The sequence below is a fragment of the Camelina sativa genome, chromosome 20 (assembly GCF_030686135.1).
Source record: "Camelina sativa cultivar CO46 ecotype springtype chromosome 20, ASM3068613v1".
NCBI lineage: Eukaryota > Viridiplantae > Streptophyta > Magnoliopsida > Brassicales > Brassicaceae > Camelina > Camelina sativa.
Genome location: NC_141899.1, coordinates 12,720,317 through 12,740,830, shown reverse-complemented (window position 1 = coordinate 12,740,830; position 20,514 = coordinate 12,720,317). Strand labels below are relative to the sequence as shown.

General features: G+C 37.9%; 1 protein-coding gene across 1 annotated transcript; it reads right to left on the bottom strand.

Annotated features, from left to right (window-relative positions):
* Positions 1 to 118: 118 nt before the first annotated feature.
* On the bottom strand, positions 119 to 17,294 carry LOC104770662 (uncharacterized). The gene is made up of 13 exons (XM_087505501.1): positions 16,732 to 17,294; positions 15,798 to 16,524; positions 9,592 to 15,557; positions 7,906 to 9,380; positions 7,391 to 7,654; positions 6,843 to 7,054; positions 6,389 to 6,657; positions 3,065 to 6,020; positions 2,842 to 2,974; positions 1,901 to 2,424; positions 907 to 1,800; positions 572 to 748; positions 119 to 462 (listed from the first exon to the last, which is right to left on the bottom strand). Exons 1-13 carry the CDS (start codon positions 17,058 to 17,060, stop codon positions 265 to 267), a joined length of 14,124 nt encoding a protein of 4,707 aa, XP_087361627.1. The 5' UTR covers positions 17,061 to 17,294; the 3' UTR covers positions 119 to 264.
* Positions 17,295 to 20,514: the final 3,220 nt, after the last annotated feature.

Sequence of the window (20,514 nt, the reverse complement as noted above, 5' to 3'; positions counted from 1 at the left end):
CCACTATTTCTACACGTGTCCTTGTATGATTGGTACTTTAGTCTTACCTTACTTCTAATCTATTTGACTGTTAAATTAACATAATTTATTCGTCAATTTAAAGGTATCGAATAATAAATAGCAGCTTCAAAAATGTTTTCTATACTTCTAACTTAAACGGATAATATACATTATATTATACAAGACGTCAATGAAATTAGTACAAACTGTTGCATTGGGGAAAAAAAAAAACCTTTGGTAATTAATTTCCTAATTGGTAAATAGTTACGGTCGGAAGATACGGATGGTTCTATTGACTTGAAGGCGACAAAAGGGACATCTAGAGACTGAAGATGAACAATCACGACACAAGACATGTCCGCATGGTACTATAGTAATCTCCACTTCCTTCATCTGGCATATCTGACACATCCATTGTGATTTCGCCGTCTCTGCTTCTTTCATGGAAGCCTCTGCTCTCTCCTGTAAGAACCACCAGAGACAAACCATATTTTAGCTAATCTATCATTATGATCTGATCATAATAAGTTGTGTGTTTTAAAATATGCAACGACTTTTACTGTAATCGAACCTGTTCAAGTAAGAATGCAACTTTAGAGTCATCCAGTTCTTCTTGAAGACTTAAGGTTCTTAGTAGCAGAGATTGATTCTCTAGTTCCATGTTGATTCCAGCTGCAGAGAGCATCTCGTGTACTGCCTCAACCAATTCTTTTGCCGTGACTCGACCATACTGCATATCTTTCACAGGCTGCAGGTGACAAAGAACAAATCCAATCAATCTTCCCCAAGAGGGGGGGGGGAATAAACAGTCCGCATTTATCTCTTTCAATCACATAGATTACAGATAATACCAAAAATGGAGCATAAATGAATATATCCAACGTTTCACAGAAAAATGTAACAAACCTGGCTAGAACTTGTATTGTTAGTTCTGGAACTTTCTGAAATTTCTTGACGTTTGTTATCAGATATTGCAGGGAGCACCTCAGGCAAAACCAAGGGACCGTCATTTTCAATTGTCGTGCCTCGGAAGGAGAAAACTTGTGATGAAAGTAATAACCCAGTCTCTCCAGGTGTCATTTCAACCTTTAACCTGTAAAGGGCTTGGCCAGCAGAAGGCCTAACATCCTCTGGGACCCTTCCATATCTCAGCTTGTCTCCTTGTTGCATTTTCCAAGCAACGATCTCCCCTTTGTAGAATGGTCTAAGAGGGTGAAGTTGTACTTGTACAGCATCTTTTGGCATTATATCTTGGCCAATAGAACTATCAGCTATGCCGGTGTTCGTAAGACAATAAGAGCATAGTCTAAGGCAAGCGGCAATCCCAGTTTCTGATCCCTCAGGACATGAAAATAAAGATCCAATAGGCAGGGGAATTGGAAAGCCTAAAACCTCGCTCACCACTGTTGCCATGACATCCATGAGAGAAATGTATCCAGGCGGTTCCGAAACTAGGATAGACGTTCTGTGACGATTGATAAAATACATTGCTCGATGACGCGATTCATTCTCCCATTCGGGAATCATGGACTCCTTAGACACAAGGGTAACATCTACGGAATTTGGCAGGAGAAGAAATCGAGTATATATATTTCTGGCAAAGCCAAGTTTCTCTGCAGCAGATTGAAGAGAATGTTGGACAACCTCAAAAGATAAGTCATCCACGGTGGTGGTCTGATGACGGCTCACAGTCCATAAAGCAGCTTGAAACGACTTGCTCTGCAACTTCCTTCTGATAGCCTTGAGTGATATAGACCCTATGTTGTCTAAGGTTTGAATATGTTCAGCATTTTCAAGTTCCTAGGTAAAAGAAGTAATTATTTTAAGATTTTTTTCACACATAGTAAGTATAAGAAAAAGAAAGGACATGATGATAAAAAGACACAAATGTCATACATACCTCAATAACAACATCAGAAAGCTTTCTCACTCCCAAATCTAGACAGATCCTCTCCGAAAGCCCTGGATGAACAAGTCTTAATCTTGCAGTGTCTATATATTTCACATAGCGTGACCCAAAGGAATCAACATACACACAAGATCGTGCGTGAACAAGCCTGCAGCCATCATCTGGGACAATCACATCTGATTTGACAGTGGAAACATAGGGTGTGTTTGTCATATGTATGTCATCGCAGAGAAAATGAAGAATTTCCATCACAGCACGAAGCTCATTCGGGTTCAAACGCCGATAACCACATACTTTTTGTAATTTGGAGAGGATATCCTTTGCACCACTAACTGAAAGCACATCGTTAAGTCCTAAATCTTTAAGGATCTTCAGAAAAGGTAGATAAGGACTTGGAAGTTCAAATGCAAAAGGTGATAGATTGATTGGTAGGCGAACAAAAAGGGAGCTTGCTCCCACCAAACGTGTCCCATTTGCAGCTGGTAAAAAGGCCACCTTTTGCAACTCCAAAATATCTGGATGATATAAATTACAAAGCCGGGAAAAAAAAAAAGAGATTTCAGCACAATGATAAATAAAATAAAATAAACACCTACTGCAGTCCTATTATCATAAATATCCAAATATGCATCAGCAAACATAAATCCGTTTTTCCTGTTTTTGGTATTTCACTATGTTATACATTGTTGTTGTCTAGAGCAATCCACTGTTGCAGCTTGCAAAGGCTGGACATAAACAATGGAGAACTAGTTTTTACTGTTGCTACTGCATTTGTTCACACCACCTATCGGTTAAAAGGTTTTTTGTTCTTTCTAGATATTTTGTAATTAAACTGAGGTTCTTATGCCAGATTAGGAATTTACAGCTGCCAAACCGATTACACATTTCTTCTATTCAGTAATGTAAAATTGAGTGTTAAGTAATATACATACCTGAAGAAGTGAGGGAGCCCCATACCATTTCCAGGTACTTCAAAACTTCACAAGAAGCAACATCAATGGTCATCACATCTGGATCATTGGGCCAGTGAGCAAGAGTGTCTTCACCACCATTCCGTCCAATTACCTGGGAGTATTTATTTAATCAGGCCTCTTTCTTCACATGTCCGTGAAAAGTATACACAAATAATAAAAGAGAGAACACGAGTGATCTTACCCGTAAGTGTTTAAGAACAGTCGAGAAAATCGGAGGACTTCTTAGACGAAATGCTGTCCATGAAAATTCAGGTGGAATGAATCTCTGAATTGAAAGAATAGGAACAGAGCTCCAAGCAAGGGGCCAATCTCGTAAAAGAACGGCTTCGCTGTAACGTGTAAGGACTCTCTTGCCACCTTTTCTGCCACCAAGACTTGGGAACCCTGATTCAGCAGGTATGCAAGCAATCTGACCAAGAGTGTTGCAGAATGCGGTGCTGTAAAAACCAGCAAAGTTTGAAAATATAGCTTCAAGTACAGATCCTGCTAATGTCGATAGCTCAGCAGAAATATCCTTCTCAGAATGTGCAAGATCCGTTTCAAAATCATCTTCTTCAGAAGATCTATGGTGCTCGTTACCCAGGACTTCCACCCTTTTGGCACATTCAAGTATGACATCGGCTTCCGCTGCAGTTCGAAGGCCAGCTTTCCGTAGAATGCGAAGCCAGCCTTCTGATGAAAATCTTTCTCCAGGAAACCGTTTTCTTTCACCGAAAAATACCGACACTAGTAATGTATCAGAAGGATCAAACAAGTCTTTTGGTTTAGACAGCTCGGAGGAAAATTCATCAGAATTTCTAACAAATTTAGCCTCTCTAAGAGCTTCGATCACAGTAGAATCAGCCTCTAAATCTAGCCAATTTCCATATACATAATTTAATATGTCTTCTTGTTCAGATTGAGATCTACTTTCAAACCCAGCTAACCCAAACCTTACTAAAGTCTGATGATTATGCAACACAGTGACCCCAAGGGATTGGAGAAAGTGACATTCAACTGAATCTGGGAAATAGCAAAAGCAACATTCATCATATGGTTTAAGGAAGGAATCTCCAGAGATCATACACAAACCATGCCTTTGCAAATGCGTATAAGACCCAGTGACGGTCTTAAATATAGGAAGTGAACTTAGTACTTCACGTTCATGAGTTTGATATCCTGAACCACTAGAAGGGAAATCATTAGCCAAAAGGGTAAAAAGCTCATCACGACCACATGTTGGGAAGGAAGCGATATCAACAATGTAGCCAGCTCGTTTGCTTTCAGCAAGCTTGGAGGCAATAGCTTGGCCGAGTGACACGCTAGGTGAAGGCAGACACTTGCATCTCTCAGCACAATCAATATATGCAGTATCACAAACAGGTATATTGCACTGGTTTAGCAGTAACATCAGCCAAGGATGCTTGCTCTGTGTTAAGTCGAAGCCTGAAACATAGTGTTGTATCAACTCAGATAACGAACCATCACTTCCTGATGTTGTGGATACATCCCTGCCTCTCTGATCCATATCAGTACCACTTCTAGAAATTGGCTGCAAAGGCGGTGGTGGAAAAAATATTAAGTGTCTCTCCCTTACACGACATAAAATTGGTCTGCCAAGGAAGGCAGGAATCAGAGGCCAGTCCGAAAAGAGGGAGAGATCATCTGCTGATCCATTAAAATTCTTCCAAAAGAGCCGTATCCATTCAGGCGAGGGACCACTTTCATCATTAGAACTGGATGTACTTTCCCATGAAAACCATGGCACAGAATTTGATTCTGAGATATAACTAACCCAGTGGTCATGAAAAAGATATTTCATATTAGTGGCCAGTAAAGGAAGAGACCAGCTCCTCAACTTTAAAAATGCTTGAACAGAAGACTTCAAAAATATATCAGCCAAGCTCGATCTGTCAAACACTTTTGGATGGATAAATCGTGCAGAGACAGGCAACATCAGTGCCTGTTGCTCCTTGTTTCCCAACCATAGCTCCGAGGTACCCAAGCGTGCTAACTGATTTGTTGCAGTCGGGCATGGTAATCCTTTAAGTTCATTAACTGCATGTAGAAACCTCGGGTCAGCACTACTATATCTATTATTACTATTTCTTTGACCAATAGAATCTCCAGCACGACCAATATCTTCAACAACAACTCTACCAAAATCAAACAAAGCCTTCCCCAGGCTCGTCATCATTTCAAAAGCATCACTAGAGCCAGCCTGAGCTTGAGTAGCGGTCGAAACTGAAGCAGAAGTATTGTTTCCTTCATCCATGTTAACCACTTCGGGGTTAAGTGCTTCAACAAATTGAATATCTGATAGGCAATATTCAAGTACATCAATAAAAGTATCAACAGATCGAAGGTCGATAGATGCAGATGACTTCCTTAGAAGAACACGAACCATCTTTGGTTTGACTTCTCGAACTGGAATCCCTACTGCCTGAACTTCAGCCAACAATTCCCAGGGCACGGAAAACACAGGGTAATGCTCCTTCACAAAGCTGCAAACTGTAACAGGAAGCAAATTAACAGCAACCTCACTACCAGGTTGTGTAAGAAACATACCCTCTTCAGCCTTGACCAAATTTCCTGAGTAAAGTTGCCACAGAGGAAGTTCAGCAACACGAACGTAAAACGGCCTTATAACTTGTTCAACCAAGCATTCCCACTCCGGTTTGAGCACTTCTGTTTCTATAGCACCGTCATGTAAGCTAAGGAAAGCATGTTGATTAGATCTTGGCCAGAAGGAATACAACTGGTTACCATAGGCTTTAAGAGAAAGGGCCAGCTGACGTGCTGCTGTACTTGACTCGCTTAAATGTTCTCGACTTAGCCTTTCCATCTCCACCACTATTTCTATGTAAGAATTGCGTACACATGACATTAACTCTTTGTTCCATGCATCAATCAATTTATCTCCAGCATCAAGCTGTGGCTCCGACATAGATCTCTCATTTTGATTTTTGAAAAGAAAACGACCACAATTATTCCGAATAAGGAAGCATCCAAGGATGGTGACAGGTAGATTCACACTACCAGACAAAGGTAAAGGAGACATTATGGGGCTGGCTGGATGAACATCAACCGGACGACCATTTCGAGACACAAGTGCAGCAACTCCAGCAACAGGTGTCAAATTGTACGCTAGATACTTCCTGCAAATATGTAATATTTCAGTAACAAATAAAGACATGATAACCTCTAAGACACTCATCACAGTAGATTTGGGTAAAAGGTTTTTTAATTTATTTTTTCATCAATAAAGCATTTAGTTTCTATTTACTCGTTTCAACAGTGACATGCCAATTCTTTGCACAATGAACAATGAACTAAATCTATTTGCTGCCAACGGTTTTGATCAGAATTGGTAACATCTTAAATTTTAAAAAATAGAATAAACATCTCAAAGCAATTATTGGTATTGCTTTATTCTCTGACATGGCTTTCAAGGTGATATGAACATCAAAGCATATAGGTTACTGCCAGAATCTTTTTTGTTGAGTAATAGTAAGCGACATGGTACCTGTCACGAGCCATGTTTTGTGATTGTCCAGAACCCCTGCTGAGAACCACAAGCCATCGATCCAGAAGTTTGTTTTCCCCTATATGTAGGTTTACCTCAATTATTTGCGATTTAACAGAGTTTGAGCTACTAAAAAATCTTGAAAGTTGAAACGTTTTCAGTTTTTTCTCCGCAAAGGGATTCCTCATGATAGCTGATGCGGAATCAATATGCAGCGTGTAATCTTGATGTGGTTGTGCATTCCCTTGCTCCCATGTGGAAAATGAAACCTGAAATTGACAACAACAAAAGAATTCTTTACTTAACAGTTCGTAACAACACCATGGTAGAATGTGGTTAAGTCCATACTTTTTCAGTCTATATATTTTTAATTTTAATAGCATTTGACTGCAATTTTTTTTAAAAAAGAATTCAATGATGATGTCTAGGGTGGTCTTGATATAATTTATAATACCTGTAAAACTGACTTCAAGAAAATGAGGATTCTGGAGGCATTTTCCAGAAATCGGTCAGATATTTGATTCACTCTATCTAAGCCCGTCTCAAGACCTTCTTCAGTTGATAAAGGCATCCGAATAATGGTGGAATCTGTCAATGACCATGCCTTATCTTGACCAATTAGCATAGGACTGAATTGATCACTGAACCGCTCAACCAAATTTGTACCTAAAGGAACATAAGGAATTATTAAAGAAGTAACAAGCCAACTGAATAAACTGCTTTACCAAATTAAGAAATGCTAAAACATACAACATGGGTGAACGGATGCATAAACAGGACGGGTGGACAGGAAGAAAAATGTAATAAAGCTAAAGTAAGATCACTCCCTGATACGACAAATGAACCCAAAAAAAAAAAAAAATCAGGATGAGGTGGTTTACCCCCATCGAGACCCTTTACTGAATAAATCTGACTCATTTAAGATATAGGCTACCATGGGGTATTTTCATGTGGCTTTAGCATTGGGAAAACAGGTAGGAAAGAAACACCAGAAGTTCTTACCTATTAAAGAGAACATTTTTGCAGCAGGAGCCTGAGTCGTGGATGCAGAAAGGGTCGCTCCTTTGGGATCAAACATGTAAAAGTAGCCACCAGAAACAATAGACAGCAGATCGCACATGAAGTAACAGCTAAGAAGGCCCAACCCATAGTTGAGAGTTTCACCCTTAACTCTCCACTGTGAAAGAAGTTGAAGATTACAAACCTCCTCTCTGGTCAATGTAGCCCCTTCAAAAATGGCTACTAGAGCTGGTCCTTGAAATTCACCTGAAAATAAGAGCATTTTCATAAGAGGATCAAGGTAATATCCCTACAAATCCACCGTATCTAGTAGAAGTTCAAACGATCTTTTCTGATAGTGAAAAATTTTATCCACCTTAGATACATTATACATAAACGCCATTCTCCAAAATTTGAAAAAGCAAGCTTAGATAAACACCAAAAATAATTCAAAAATTAAAGGAGATAATAGTTGCGATCGAAAAGCTAGTAATAAGCTCAAAACATTGACTACGTACCTAAATTATGCTGCAGCAAGGTCTTGCGAGAGTGCTCTCTCTTGTCAAAGATGAAGTGCAGCTTTTTAACCCTGCAGCAATCAGCCAACTCAAGAAGATCGAACAACAAGAAATCTTTGCTGCCATATAGTGATAGAAGCTCCTTCAACTTTTTGAACTCCATACAAGGAAGATCTTGGGTTATATCATTATCCACTAAGGAGATACAACGAAGAGATTGTATACCCAATCTATTAGCCATGTCGTTGTTGATGCTACGATGTACAAACCTTTTCCCAGAGAGAGAACTGCTGTCTACCCATGGTGCATCATTATAAACAAGGTCCTCTAACGGGACCAAAAATCCTGCGGAATCGGGAACTAGCACTGAATATTTATCACAATCTGATGACGCCTCGGAGAAACAGTCTGCAATGGCTTCAAGAACACACAGGACAAAATTTATCTGCTCATCTGTTAACTGTGATCCTTTTATATCATTCTGCAAGTGCTGCAGAGTGTTCATATAATCTTGTGCACCAAAACTAAGTCTGACACCCAATTCTAGAAGCAATTCTTTAAATTCAGACAATTCTGAAGGGACAACATATAGATAAGGGGTAAATTTCACCGGAGAATCAAAAGAAAGAACATCTGCAGAGACGAAATCATCCCCAAGCCACACCCATGGAACACCATTTAGTGCTGATTTAAGGGCAAGAAACTCATTTTCCCTAGCAAGTTCTTGCAGTCTGGTATAAAGTAGAGGAATTCGGCTTTGTATCATGCCCTCAAAGTCAGGATTTACTGAGGAATGAGACTTTTGTTCTTTATAAGACTTTGATATCTCAGTTAGTTGTCTCCACAGGATATCAATAGTTAAACAGTCCATCCACCCAAGTTTCTGATGCAGATACGATGACTGGCACTCACCATCCAGTACGTGCATTGAGGCAGACACCAAAAACATCTGAGATTTGGGCCTTACTCTATCTGGAGATGCCACCAAGCAACTAGATTCAAGCCATGGAATTCCTTCTACTGGTGGATCAAGACAAATAGGACACCACGGGATAGACCTCAGTTGACACCAAAACTCATCCTCCGATTGTTCAGTGAGCAAGCTCCCAAGATAGCTAGTCTCCGTGTCATATTCAGGATAGGTGTCTCCATCAGGTGAGTCTTCGCTTGTAATGGACATTAGATTTTGTGATTCATCATAGTTCGCTTCGCCAGTCTTGGATGATAGTTTGACAGAGAGATTTTTGATATAGAATAATAGTCTTCTACCATATCTCGATGCTTCTAGATCTCCCGAGTCATGTAAAATTGACACACTTCTAGCAGCATCCAGATAGGTAGAACAATCCAGAGTTGTTTTAAGTCCAAGACCAACCAAAGCATCAAGGGTCTTAGAATCTGAGAATTCCTCAGAAGGAAAATAGACTTCTTTGTGTAGAAGCTCCTGTAGCCCACGAACACGAGGATCATAAAGCCTGAAAAGAGAAAATATATATGAAGGCAACTATAGAGATACTCAGTCGCTTGATAAAGTGTGTAAATGCCAACAAAAATATAGCTAATATCAGATTGCTTTATAAAGCGTGTACATGCAAACAAAGATAGCTAATAAGAAGTAGTAGCTGAAGTCTGTAATTTAACATATTTAATGTATTAGAATAGGTAAAAGGTAAAAGATAGATAAACCTGGAAGGTTGTTGCCATAATCCATTCGCTGCAAGAACAAAAGGGGTTGTAGATAGTGCAGACTGAAGCGAAACATCATCGACGACCAGATTATTTAGATCATGCAAAATGGCCAACAGAACTTCTTGCTGAGAAAGGAACTCAGACATACGATTAAGTACACAAGTTTTGTAGAATTCCATTCTTGAGGGCTCTTTTATTTTCAAGTATCTGTTGAAGATAGTTATCTCCCTCTCTGAGTCCAAGCGTACAAAATTATCATCCAACAGATCCTCCCTGATGCCATCAGGTCTGAGCCACTTAACTGGACAGTTCAAACTTACAAGTTTCCGGTTTCTGTATGACTCAAATATGGGGAGGTGTTTGATGGTCTCAAAGTGGACCTCATTCATATGTCCACCAGAGAACCACTTTGACTGAAGAATAAAATTCCGAAGCTCATGTAATTCACCTTCTGAAACATTAATGAAAATCTCCTTGATGTTTTCTTGCCCACCAGAAACTGCAAGAAGTGCATTCAATATTCCTGTTGCTGTTGGTGGCTGAACATATGTTTCCAACTGTGGGTGCTCCACTGGAAGCTCACGATTTAAGAACCGGCATCCACATTTCAGTAATAATGACGACATGTTCTCGCTCCAGCCATCATCTCGAATAACATTTGAATTTACAATAAGTTGCATGAGACAGCGATCTTCAACTGGCAATATGGGCCACTTAAAAAATATTGAGAGGTCATCACAAGATAATTTAAGATAGCTCCACAGTACCCTTATCCATTCTACTGTCGGATGTCCTTGTTGGCCAGGTGTCCAAAGTATCTTTTCTGAGAGATGCCAATCTGTTGGCAGTAGCTTAAAAAAGAGCTTCTCAAGCAAACTGCAAGAGAGAAGACATATGCATGATTCTTCGCTTTGAGCTACAGCTAATAACTTACTATATACTTTTTCCGGCACTTCACGGTCCACGAGTTGGTGAGGAAGTGAATCCTTCAAAAGTTCATACCCAATCTCTTCTGTGAAAAAGATTCTTTCAGCAGTCCCATTCTTTTTAAAGGTTGTAAATGAACCATCAGCAAGAGGTAGCAGGGGTAGATCGTAAAGAAGATCCGCCTGAAAAGGAACTTTCAAATCAAGAAGACAGTATTCTAGTGCTAAGACCAAGCCATGCCTATCCCTAAACTCACGTTTCCGCCGAGTCAATAAAGTTCTTAACAGTTGAGGTGTCATAAAATGCAAGGATGAACAGGCCTCTCCAAATCTTTCCGCAACTGACTTTGAGATATTAATGACAGGGAGACCAGCGTCTGCAAGGACATCAACTAGCTCATCTGCCTTAGGAAAGTTGAAATCAGGGTAAATTGCTTGCTTAGTTGAAATCCATTGTCCTCCTCTTGCTTTCGTATATAAGACACGAAGACCATTATTCGCAATAAAACTGTAGAGCTTCCGAATCAAGGATGCCCAAGGTTCTGCTCCAAGAGTTACTGGCCAGACAGAGAAGAACAAATCACATGGACCAAGTTCAGATGCAATTTTCTCGAGCAAATGACCATAGGCTGGTACAACAACTTCCTCGATCAAGTAAAGATTCCAATCGGAGCGTACTTTTCCATCCCCTGCCATGTCGTTACCAAACCAAAGATCCCTCCTGTTGGAAGACAACTCAAAATATGCATTAATATGTGCAGGGAGACCAGTAGTTATAGGTAGAGGCAGAAAGCAAAATGCACGACCCCCAAAATTTCTTCTATTCTGAATTGAAATAGCAGATGGCCCAAATATATCAGAATTGCTAACAGCCAGGTCCTCTACATTATCACTCTTGACAGAATTTATAAGCACGGCAACACTAGCCCATGGTATTAACTTATGGGACATTTCTGGAAGGTTCGAGTGCTTTGTACTTACCCCGGCATTCAGACATTCACCTGTTATCCATCCATGTGAAATACAGCCAGATGAATCTTGCTCGGTTACCACAATCTTCTGGCATTTATACGGGAGATCGTTAACTACAGTGTTGCTAAGTTTTTTTAACAACTGATCTTTATTCATTCCAGCAGAAATATTTTCGTCAAGAAGACTAAACACTTGACTAGATGGCTTTGTTTCAGTATCTTGCCCGACATTGCAATCTTTGCAAACACGATGCAGTAACTGCATTTCATGACCAGCTCCTTCCTTAGTAAAAATCGATATTGTTTTCACATTCCGCAGGAAAATTAAAGCTTCTGAAACTACACCAGAAAAGGAAGTGAAGAGGGATAACACATCTTCAGGAGCATATGTTTCTTTCTTTATGTGACTTCTGGGGGCAACATTGGCATTTCTAAGAGGAAATCGGAAAAGTGTACCTGGAAATGTATGCTCTAAGTCACAACCAAAATGTAAGAATGGTGCGAACTGATCAGGAAACTGGTCCAGCAAATTTCTTCCAGCAAATTTAATCCGCAACCCTGGGTGAGTTGGAGAAATACCAGGCAAATGATTGGCATGAGGATCAAACATAACAATGTTTTCTCCAGAAACAAACCCCGGGATATCTGTGAAATGATAAACACAGTTAAATCCCAGCCCAAATCTTCCTATCGCAAAAGGTTTTTCAAGTTTGCTTGCTTGACCAATTCGTGAAATTGCATACATATCTTGTTGAGTAAAAACCGAGTTGTTGAAACAATACAGAGCAGGGCCTTGCCAATCTGCCATTTCAGGAGAGAGGAGTGAAGAAGTCCCATAATGAGTCTTGTCCAAAAGGAATGTCACCTCAGAAGCTCCTGCATCTTCCGCGTTTTGGACCAGCTCAAAAAGAATCCCAGGCCCATCAGCATACATTTCTAGTATGTGCTTAAGTCTAGTGGTCAACGCCTCATGCTGTCCAAAGGCCTCAGCTGCCCCAGATAAACTAAAATTCATTGAATCAGCACTTTCCGCCAGCAAGACTCTACGAAGTGAGCGAACACCAAGCTTCTCCGCTACCTCATTAGATATGTTACCGTGGACAAATTTTTGCATTGTTCTTTTCGCATTCAATAGCATTGTAGACTCGGCACTAAACGAGCTGTTACAATTGTCTGATGCAGTCAACCATGGCGCATCATTATAAACCAAATCACTTGAAGGGAAGAGTCGACCAGAAACATCAGGTAAATAGAGTGTGACTTTGTCAAGAAATTGCGCTTCAGCCAACTGCTGCGCAATCAACACAGCTGCCCTGATTTCTTGGGGATCAAGGGATGAAGAACCTTTCCTTACAGCTATTCTACATAAAACATCAGCATAATCAGATGGAGTTAAAAATTCTCGGACACCAAGCTCCACGAATAGTCTCCTAAAAACAGCTAAGTCGGTAGGTATGACACGAACATAGGGAACAAGATGAAGAGGGCCATCAAGAACAACCTCACTCAAAGTTGCAAATCCATCACCTACCCAGATCCAGCGACTACCTTCAAGTACAGCCTTAACAATATCCATCTCATCTGAACCTAGTAAGCTTGCAAGAATCGAGTATATCTTTGGCATTGCCAAAGCTAGTTCCTGCCGAAGAACCTGATCCATCAGAATTTCATTGTTCTTACCAAGTTCAAGTAACTGAGCCGCAATTGCACTTCCTCCTGGATGTGATAACCACCCCAAGTTATATGCAAGAGCTGTAGAAGAACATTCACCATCCAGTATCCTCATGGATGCAGATACAAGCCACATATCTGTTTTTGGACGTACAAGCTTCGGAGGAGCAACAGTAGATGTCACAACTGGCCATGGTAAAGTTTGAAATGGAGCAGACACTAAAACGGGGCACCAGCAAATCATTTTAAGTTCAGTCCAGAACTTAACAAGGTTACATGTCAGATATCGTGGTCTGAAAGCCGTTGCAGCTCTTGAAAATATCCTGTTTATAGCTCCATCCTCCTCACTCGACTGATCAGGCAGCCACTTCACAGCATTGACTTCTAAAAAAGAAAAAAGCACTTTACCCCTTGAAAATGCCTTTTCCAGATCCTTATGCATCAACCGCTCCACCAATCGTGCACTCTCTAATATTGTCTCAGGAGAAACAGTTGTTTTAAGGCCCAAACCTTGAAGCATGTCCAAGATAGCAGATCCCTGAAATCCGCTACCAGGGAAACAATCTGAATCTTCCAACAAAGCATATAACTCTTCATTACGAGGATCGTGTAAAACAGATGGGCGTTTAAGAGGACCATTTACAGTTGGTACAAACTCTAGGTTCTGCAATTCTTCCCTCAAAGATCTATCTTCCAGACACAGTTGTGGAAGATTCTGCAGAATAGAAATCATCACTTGATCACGAATCTCAGGTTGCAAAACGTCAATTCTGTTGAAAACATTATGTCTGTAGAAATTACTTTTCCTCATTCTCCCAATGCCATAGTATCTTGACAAAACATCTTCTTCGCTTCCTTGGCAACAAAGAATAAACTCACATCCTAGAAGACAGGCAGGCACATCTAATGGAGGTAGGTACTTAGGAGGATTAACAAGATCAGAATAATTGGATTCTTGAGCACTAGTTTCTCCATGCATACGATAAATGGGTAAAATCTTGCAGATACTGAGGTATAGGTCTCCAATCTGATGTCCTATGTGCCATTTTGGATCCAAAAGAAAACTCCGAAGTTCATCCTTCTCTTGAGCATTCAAATCATAAATTAAATTTTGTATACCATCCATATCAGATGAAGCAGTATCGAAAACGGATTCTAAGACACCTGTGTAACTTGCATCTGATACAAAGGAGGACAAGTCTGAATGTGCAACTTTATAATTGTTGTTTAATATCTTGCTACCAATCTTCTCTAAAACATTTCTGACTGCATTAGGAAGCTTCTCCGCGTTGATCAATTTTGATTGCTGAGATGCTATATACAAATAGCCAGACGTGGATGGCAAGATTGGCCAGTCACAGAATAACGATAGGCTCTGACACTGTTTGTCAAGATACTGCCAGAAGAGAACAAACCATGATGATGATGGATGATCTCGGTTGGATTCTGGATGCCAGGAAATCTTGCTTCTGTGTTTCCATTCAGCAGGTACAAGCCTAGGAAATAACTGAAGCAAGTCATGGATACTAAAAATAGCAAGATTTGCTGTTCGTGACTCTGCAATGGCAAAAAGTCTGCTATATAATGGTGGAGGAATATTCCTATCAATGACTCTGTCATAAACTTTCTGTAAAAGCAAATGCTCCAATTCGTCACAAATAAAATAGGAGACACCTTCTGTACTTTTAGAAAAGAAGCCAAAGTCACCATTTGCTAATGGTAGCAGTTTCAGGTTCCTGGCTTGTATGCAAACACTATCATCAGTCAGATCATCCAAGCAATATTCCAATAATACTAGCTTCAAAGATTTCTTCAAAGCTGAAAGCGTTTTGCATTCTTTGAGAAAGTTGCGCACTCTATCTGGAGTAACCACTTTTGGAAGTAAAAAGGAAGGGTGTTTCAAAAGCATATCAAAAACTGATTTTGGAAGGCACACTATAGGCATTTCAAGCTGCAATAAGGCATCACCAAGTTCTTTGCTCCCTGAGTATTCCTCATCATGAAGATATGCATCAGCAGGGGACACCCATTTCCCCCCGTCAAGTTCCGAAAACAGCACAGGAGCATTGCAGATATTTTTGTAGATGTGTTCGACTAATATGCTCCATGGTGCTTCAAAGGATCCACTTGGCCATAAGGAGAAGTAAGAACCCCTGGAATCAAGCACTTCTCTCAAACAAAGTAGCAATCTTGCAAAACTGGGAGCTACAACATCTTCCAGGAGAAGCCTATTCCAGGCTGAACGAACTTTCCCACTCCTGTCCATGTCTTCTCCATACCAAATTCCACGACGATTTGATGACACCTCAAAGTATCCGTTGACTTGTACTGTTAGTCCAGTTCGTACAGGCAAGGGAAGAAAGCAGAAAGCATGCCCAAGCTTTAGGATATTATCCTGTCAAAATCATATGAAGACATAGTGAATGCAAGATCCAATTTAAAAGCAGTGACATATAAATTCCTTGGCAATATAGAGTATTAACACGATAAGTAATATATGAAATACCCAAGTATGAAGGTATATTACGATAAAACAAATAAAGAAACGAAATTGTATGTCCAATACTGCCAGAATGTACACAAAGTTGCAACATGGGCAAGATAGCAAAAAGGCACAATTAAAATTGCACAGTACCTCTAATAAATCATCTGATATGCATGCTGCAACTGAGGCCCATGGTAGCAAGTGAATATCATATTCTTTGGATGCAGTGGCAGCAAAGGAACCAATTTTGCTGGACGCTGATGCCATTGTCTGAACTATGTAAAACCTGTCTGTTCTCCGTTTACTTTGGCTTCCCTTTTCAGACTCACTCAAGAACTCGAGAGTAAATGCATCCATCTCCCTGTCTCCAGAAATAGATGTCTTCGAGAGTCTAAGAACAGCCTGACGATGCCACACAGTATCATCATCTGGTGAGCTGACTGAACATGAAAAAAGCTTTTTGGGCTCTGAATCTCCATCATCCCACGTGTACATCTCAATAGATAAAACACATTTAAGAAAGAGCAACGAGAAAACGCCTTCCTCGAAAAGTTGATCAAACATCAAAGAAATGTCATCTTCAAAATAAGCTTGCCTTGAAAGCCTACTAGAAGCTGCTTGCTCTGGGTTCCTCAACGGGAAACGAAACAAAGTACCATGAAAGGGAGTTTTCATGTCACACCCAAAAGCACAATAAGGAAGAAACTGATCCTCATACTGAGATAGAGCTGAAGAACCAACATAATCAATTCTCTTTCCTGGGTTTGCTGTAGAAATATTTGGAAGATAAGCACCCTGAGGATCAAACAATACCACATATTTTCCACTCACAAATGAAGGTATATCAGTCAAATGGTAAACCGAATTGAAGCCAACCCTGTAATATCAAATTCACAACATTTATCAGAAAAGAAAAGAAAAAATTGAAACAAATAAAACATCAAATAAGAGACTAAAGCTCAAACTTAAGAACTCAATTGCTATCTTAATAAGCCAGAAACAAAGATAATTAAAAAAAAAAAAAAAAAAAAAAAAAAAAAAAAAAAGTAATTGAAAGAAGAGAAAGGAATAAAAAAAAATATACCCAAATCGACCAGTCTTCCAAGCCTGACCATGTTTGCCACTTCCACCAATTCTGGAGATACTAACAAAATCCTCCTCAGTGAAAACAGCATCATTGTAAGCCAACAAAGAAGGACCTTGCCACTGAGCCAAAGAGTCCGATAACAAAGAACCCAAACCGTGAACCCGACGGTCAAGACAAAGACGGACTTTAGTAGCTCCGGCGTCATCAGCGTTCTGTATAAGCTCCTTAAGAACGGTGGTTCCTTCCGGATAGTTCAACAAAACCTCCCGAATCCGACGGGTCAAATCAACCTTCTGCCCAAAATCTTCGAGAAGAAGTGAATCCATCTCTCAAGTCAATAATGTTTCTCTCTATTGCTGCGGAAAGATGATTATAATAGCCCCATGGATGGACCGACTCAGGAGGATTCAAAGTTGATGAAGATCGATCGATCTCTAGAGTCTAGAGAGAACCGAACAAACAAAGCGCTTCTTCAATGAATTGCAGAATTAAGAAGACTTTAATGCGGTGAACAAACAAAAATTGACAATTTACTTGGGCATTTGACACGTATATCCAACGGCCTGTCAAGAATATTGAAAATATATAGAGATGAGTTTATCACTTTCTTGAATTAAATTTTCATAGAGATTAGAACATTTGTGATTATCTAATCGCTAACCCCATATTGTAATCCTAAAATTATTATTTCTTGAAATTTATGAATCAATTAAATTGAATTGAAATCACATATCCTATGAAATTGATAATTTATAGATATACATATATTTAGAACTACAAGTATCTTATCAATCATGTAATTTAGAGAAATATTTAGAATTGCAATAAATTTACAGAAATACATTTCTATTGTAAATCAAAATTACTAAAATTAAATTACATATATATATATACTAGTATTTTTAAGTACATTTTTGGAAATAAATCTTCATTTTCAAAAGAATTACAATCTATGTCATTACTTATATCTATATTTGAAGAAATTTACAATTAATTCTGTCTAATATCCATATAACCAAAACAATTAAAAGATTTTAACATTAATTATCAAATTAAAAATATTCATATAATGTCTCATAATTAATAATTTAGATTTTTTTTACTCAATTAATTAGTAATTTAGATACTTAGAAGATTTTGTCAAGATTTAAAATTATTATTCTCCTATCATTTTTGTTTTATTTTACCTTTTTAATTAAAAACTAAATTTTTGTCTCCACATACTATAATATGAATTTTTGAAAACAAACATATATTACTCAATTAATATATAAAAAGTGTGTGTTCAACTTCCCACATCGCCTAAAATAGTTAGAGCATAATTCCGAGTCAAATTATAAATAAGATCAAAATAAATCCAAATCCGACCGAGCAGGAAGCTTCACTTAATAAGCATCCAAATTTAAAAAATTTCTATGGTTTAATTCGTTTTTTAATCAAGACTGTGTAAAATAACACCAATATAAGACATATCGATTGTGTTAAACAAAAATGGTTCCACGATATAATACGGATTAAATCATAGTATGTATATATTTACTGATAATATTCTAAATAAATAAATATTTTATCATTTTAGGTTTACAAAAACTATGGATTACAAATAAGTCCATTAAAACATGCAGGAAAAAAAAATCTTTCAACAGATTCTAAATCCATGGATTTATATTTTGATCAACTTTTAACTGTTGAGTTACATTATTTGGTATTTTCTACTTTACAATGGTTTATTATTATGTTTATTAGTCTAATTTTTAAACCAATAAACTTATTTGAATGGGTCGACTATATTTATCTATTTTTTATGTCAAGAAATGTATTTGAATTGTCAATTTATTTTTATGTATGTTAATATAAATTTCAAAAATTTTAAATTGATAGCATGGCAAAGCAAACTCGTGGTATAATGAACTATTTCATTGAAAAACACAATGAAAATTGAAATGGGCAAAGAAGAAAAGCTGAAAAAAAATCAGCCAAAAACACTAAATTAGCAACTGAATTTTTTGTTGGATGAATGAAAAAAAAGTAAAAAACTGTTGAAAAAGTAGAGAGTGGCTGAGAAGTAGGCTGAGAAGACAGCCGAGAAGACATCGGAAAAAAAGATGTTAGCCACATCTGAATATGGAGTAGGATTTAACTCGAGGTGTAATCAATGGCATTGGTTGTAGTATTGTGTTGTTGTTGACTTCGAAAATTTTCTTAAATCGTTTTTCAGTCTTATTTCTTAGGTTTACTTTTAAAAACAGTAGAGACAAGGTGTTAAGAAAGTTTGATTAAGTGGACATAATACAATATCGTTTGAAAAACAAATCTAAGATCTAAAGTATTTACTGGCACTTTCGACTAACATAATATTATAAATAACTCCTTGCTAGAGCACGGGTTGAAATTCCTTTGATCTATATTATAATTTTAAAATAAAATATAATTTATAAGACGGTTTAGCATTGTAACCAGGACAGGACTGGCCGGTCGGTTCGATCCAACCACAACCCGATAGGTATTTTAGTCCAGGTAACCTCTAAAAACCTAAAAAGTAAAACCCGCAAAAAACCTGTGAACCGGTGGTTGAACCGGCGGGTCGGATCGGGTTGTCGGTCTCAAATTAAAATATTTTATTTTGGTCACACTTTAAACTCAAAATAAATGTTCTTATTTATAAAAGAATCAGTTAGTTATTTTATCTAATCATTTAAAAGTTTAATTTTAGTTGTTTAGTACTTAAATATGTATGTTTTGTTCATATATTTATAGAAAATAGATGTTATATTCATAAAATGTAATCAAACTAATAAACTAATTGACATGTAATTCAGTCGGTCTGACTTGTCGACTCAATGACCCGAAAGACTTCCGGTTTACTTTCCGGTCCGGTTTTAAAGATATTGATTTATATTAAAAGCTTGGAAGAGTGTTAGGTCATATTTTATTTTGAAATCCACAATAAAATCTCAGAAATCATGATTAAGTGTGATCAATTGTCAAGGTTTTATTTGTTACCATTAATATATGAACTATCAACTTGTACCAATTAATATGTATAGATTAATTTATAACCTATGTATAACCTATTTGTAACCATTTATAACCATTTATTAAAATTATAAAGTCTATCAAAACAATGTTGTGTACTTTTCTTTTGATAAGAAGGGGATTGAAAGTCTATTAATAATAGTTATTAATTGTACATTATGACAAATAACAAAACGAAAATGTGGTTTATGACCAATTTGTATTGTAAAGGCTTAAAAAGAGATTTTTTAAAAAAATTGGAAAATCTATGGATTGAAATGTAGAGATCTAGAAACTAATTAAACACTATAAAATTTTCTAAATAAAACCTAAAGTGTAAACGTAGAACGAAATTAGGTAAAATCAATTTAAGCTTGTGTTGCAAACATAAACATCGCTCCATTACTTGCACTACATAGGCGATGTAATGCATGAGGGAGACATTTGACGCGTCAGCATGCCAATAATTGATGATCGAGGTTTTTTCATATTGATCATTGATGGTAAATTTCATGATTTACTGAAATAAGTATATTACCTCATTAGTCATTACCATGTATTTTCATCCTTGATGACAAATTGCGATTTTCGGTGGAGATAACAAAAAAAAAAAATCCATTTGGTCAAGACCACATACGCTATGGAAAATGAACAACACCATAAGCAAAATTATAATTCAATCCATTCCACTTTAGTATTTTAACTCCTGAATTTGAAAGATATCATGAGTCATGATCTACGACGATGAAATTAAAATAAGTATAA

Bases quoted from the DNA above. Each gene is read 5' to 3' on its own strand.
- LOC104770662 (XM_087505501.1), bottom strand. From the start codon at position 17,060: ATGGATTCACTTCTTCTCGAAGATTTTGGGCAGAAGGTTGATTTGACC. The intron at 6,021-6,388 runs GTACCATGTCGC...ACATATTTGCAG, and splicing joins CAAAACATGGCTCGTGACAG to GAAGTATCTAGCGTACAATT. The intron at 2,975-3,064 runs GTAAGATCACTC...AAATACTCCCAG, and splicing joins CTGTTCTTAAACACTTACGG to GTAATTGGACGGAATGGTGG.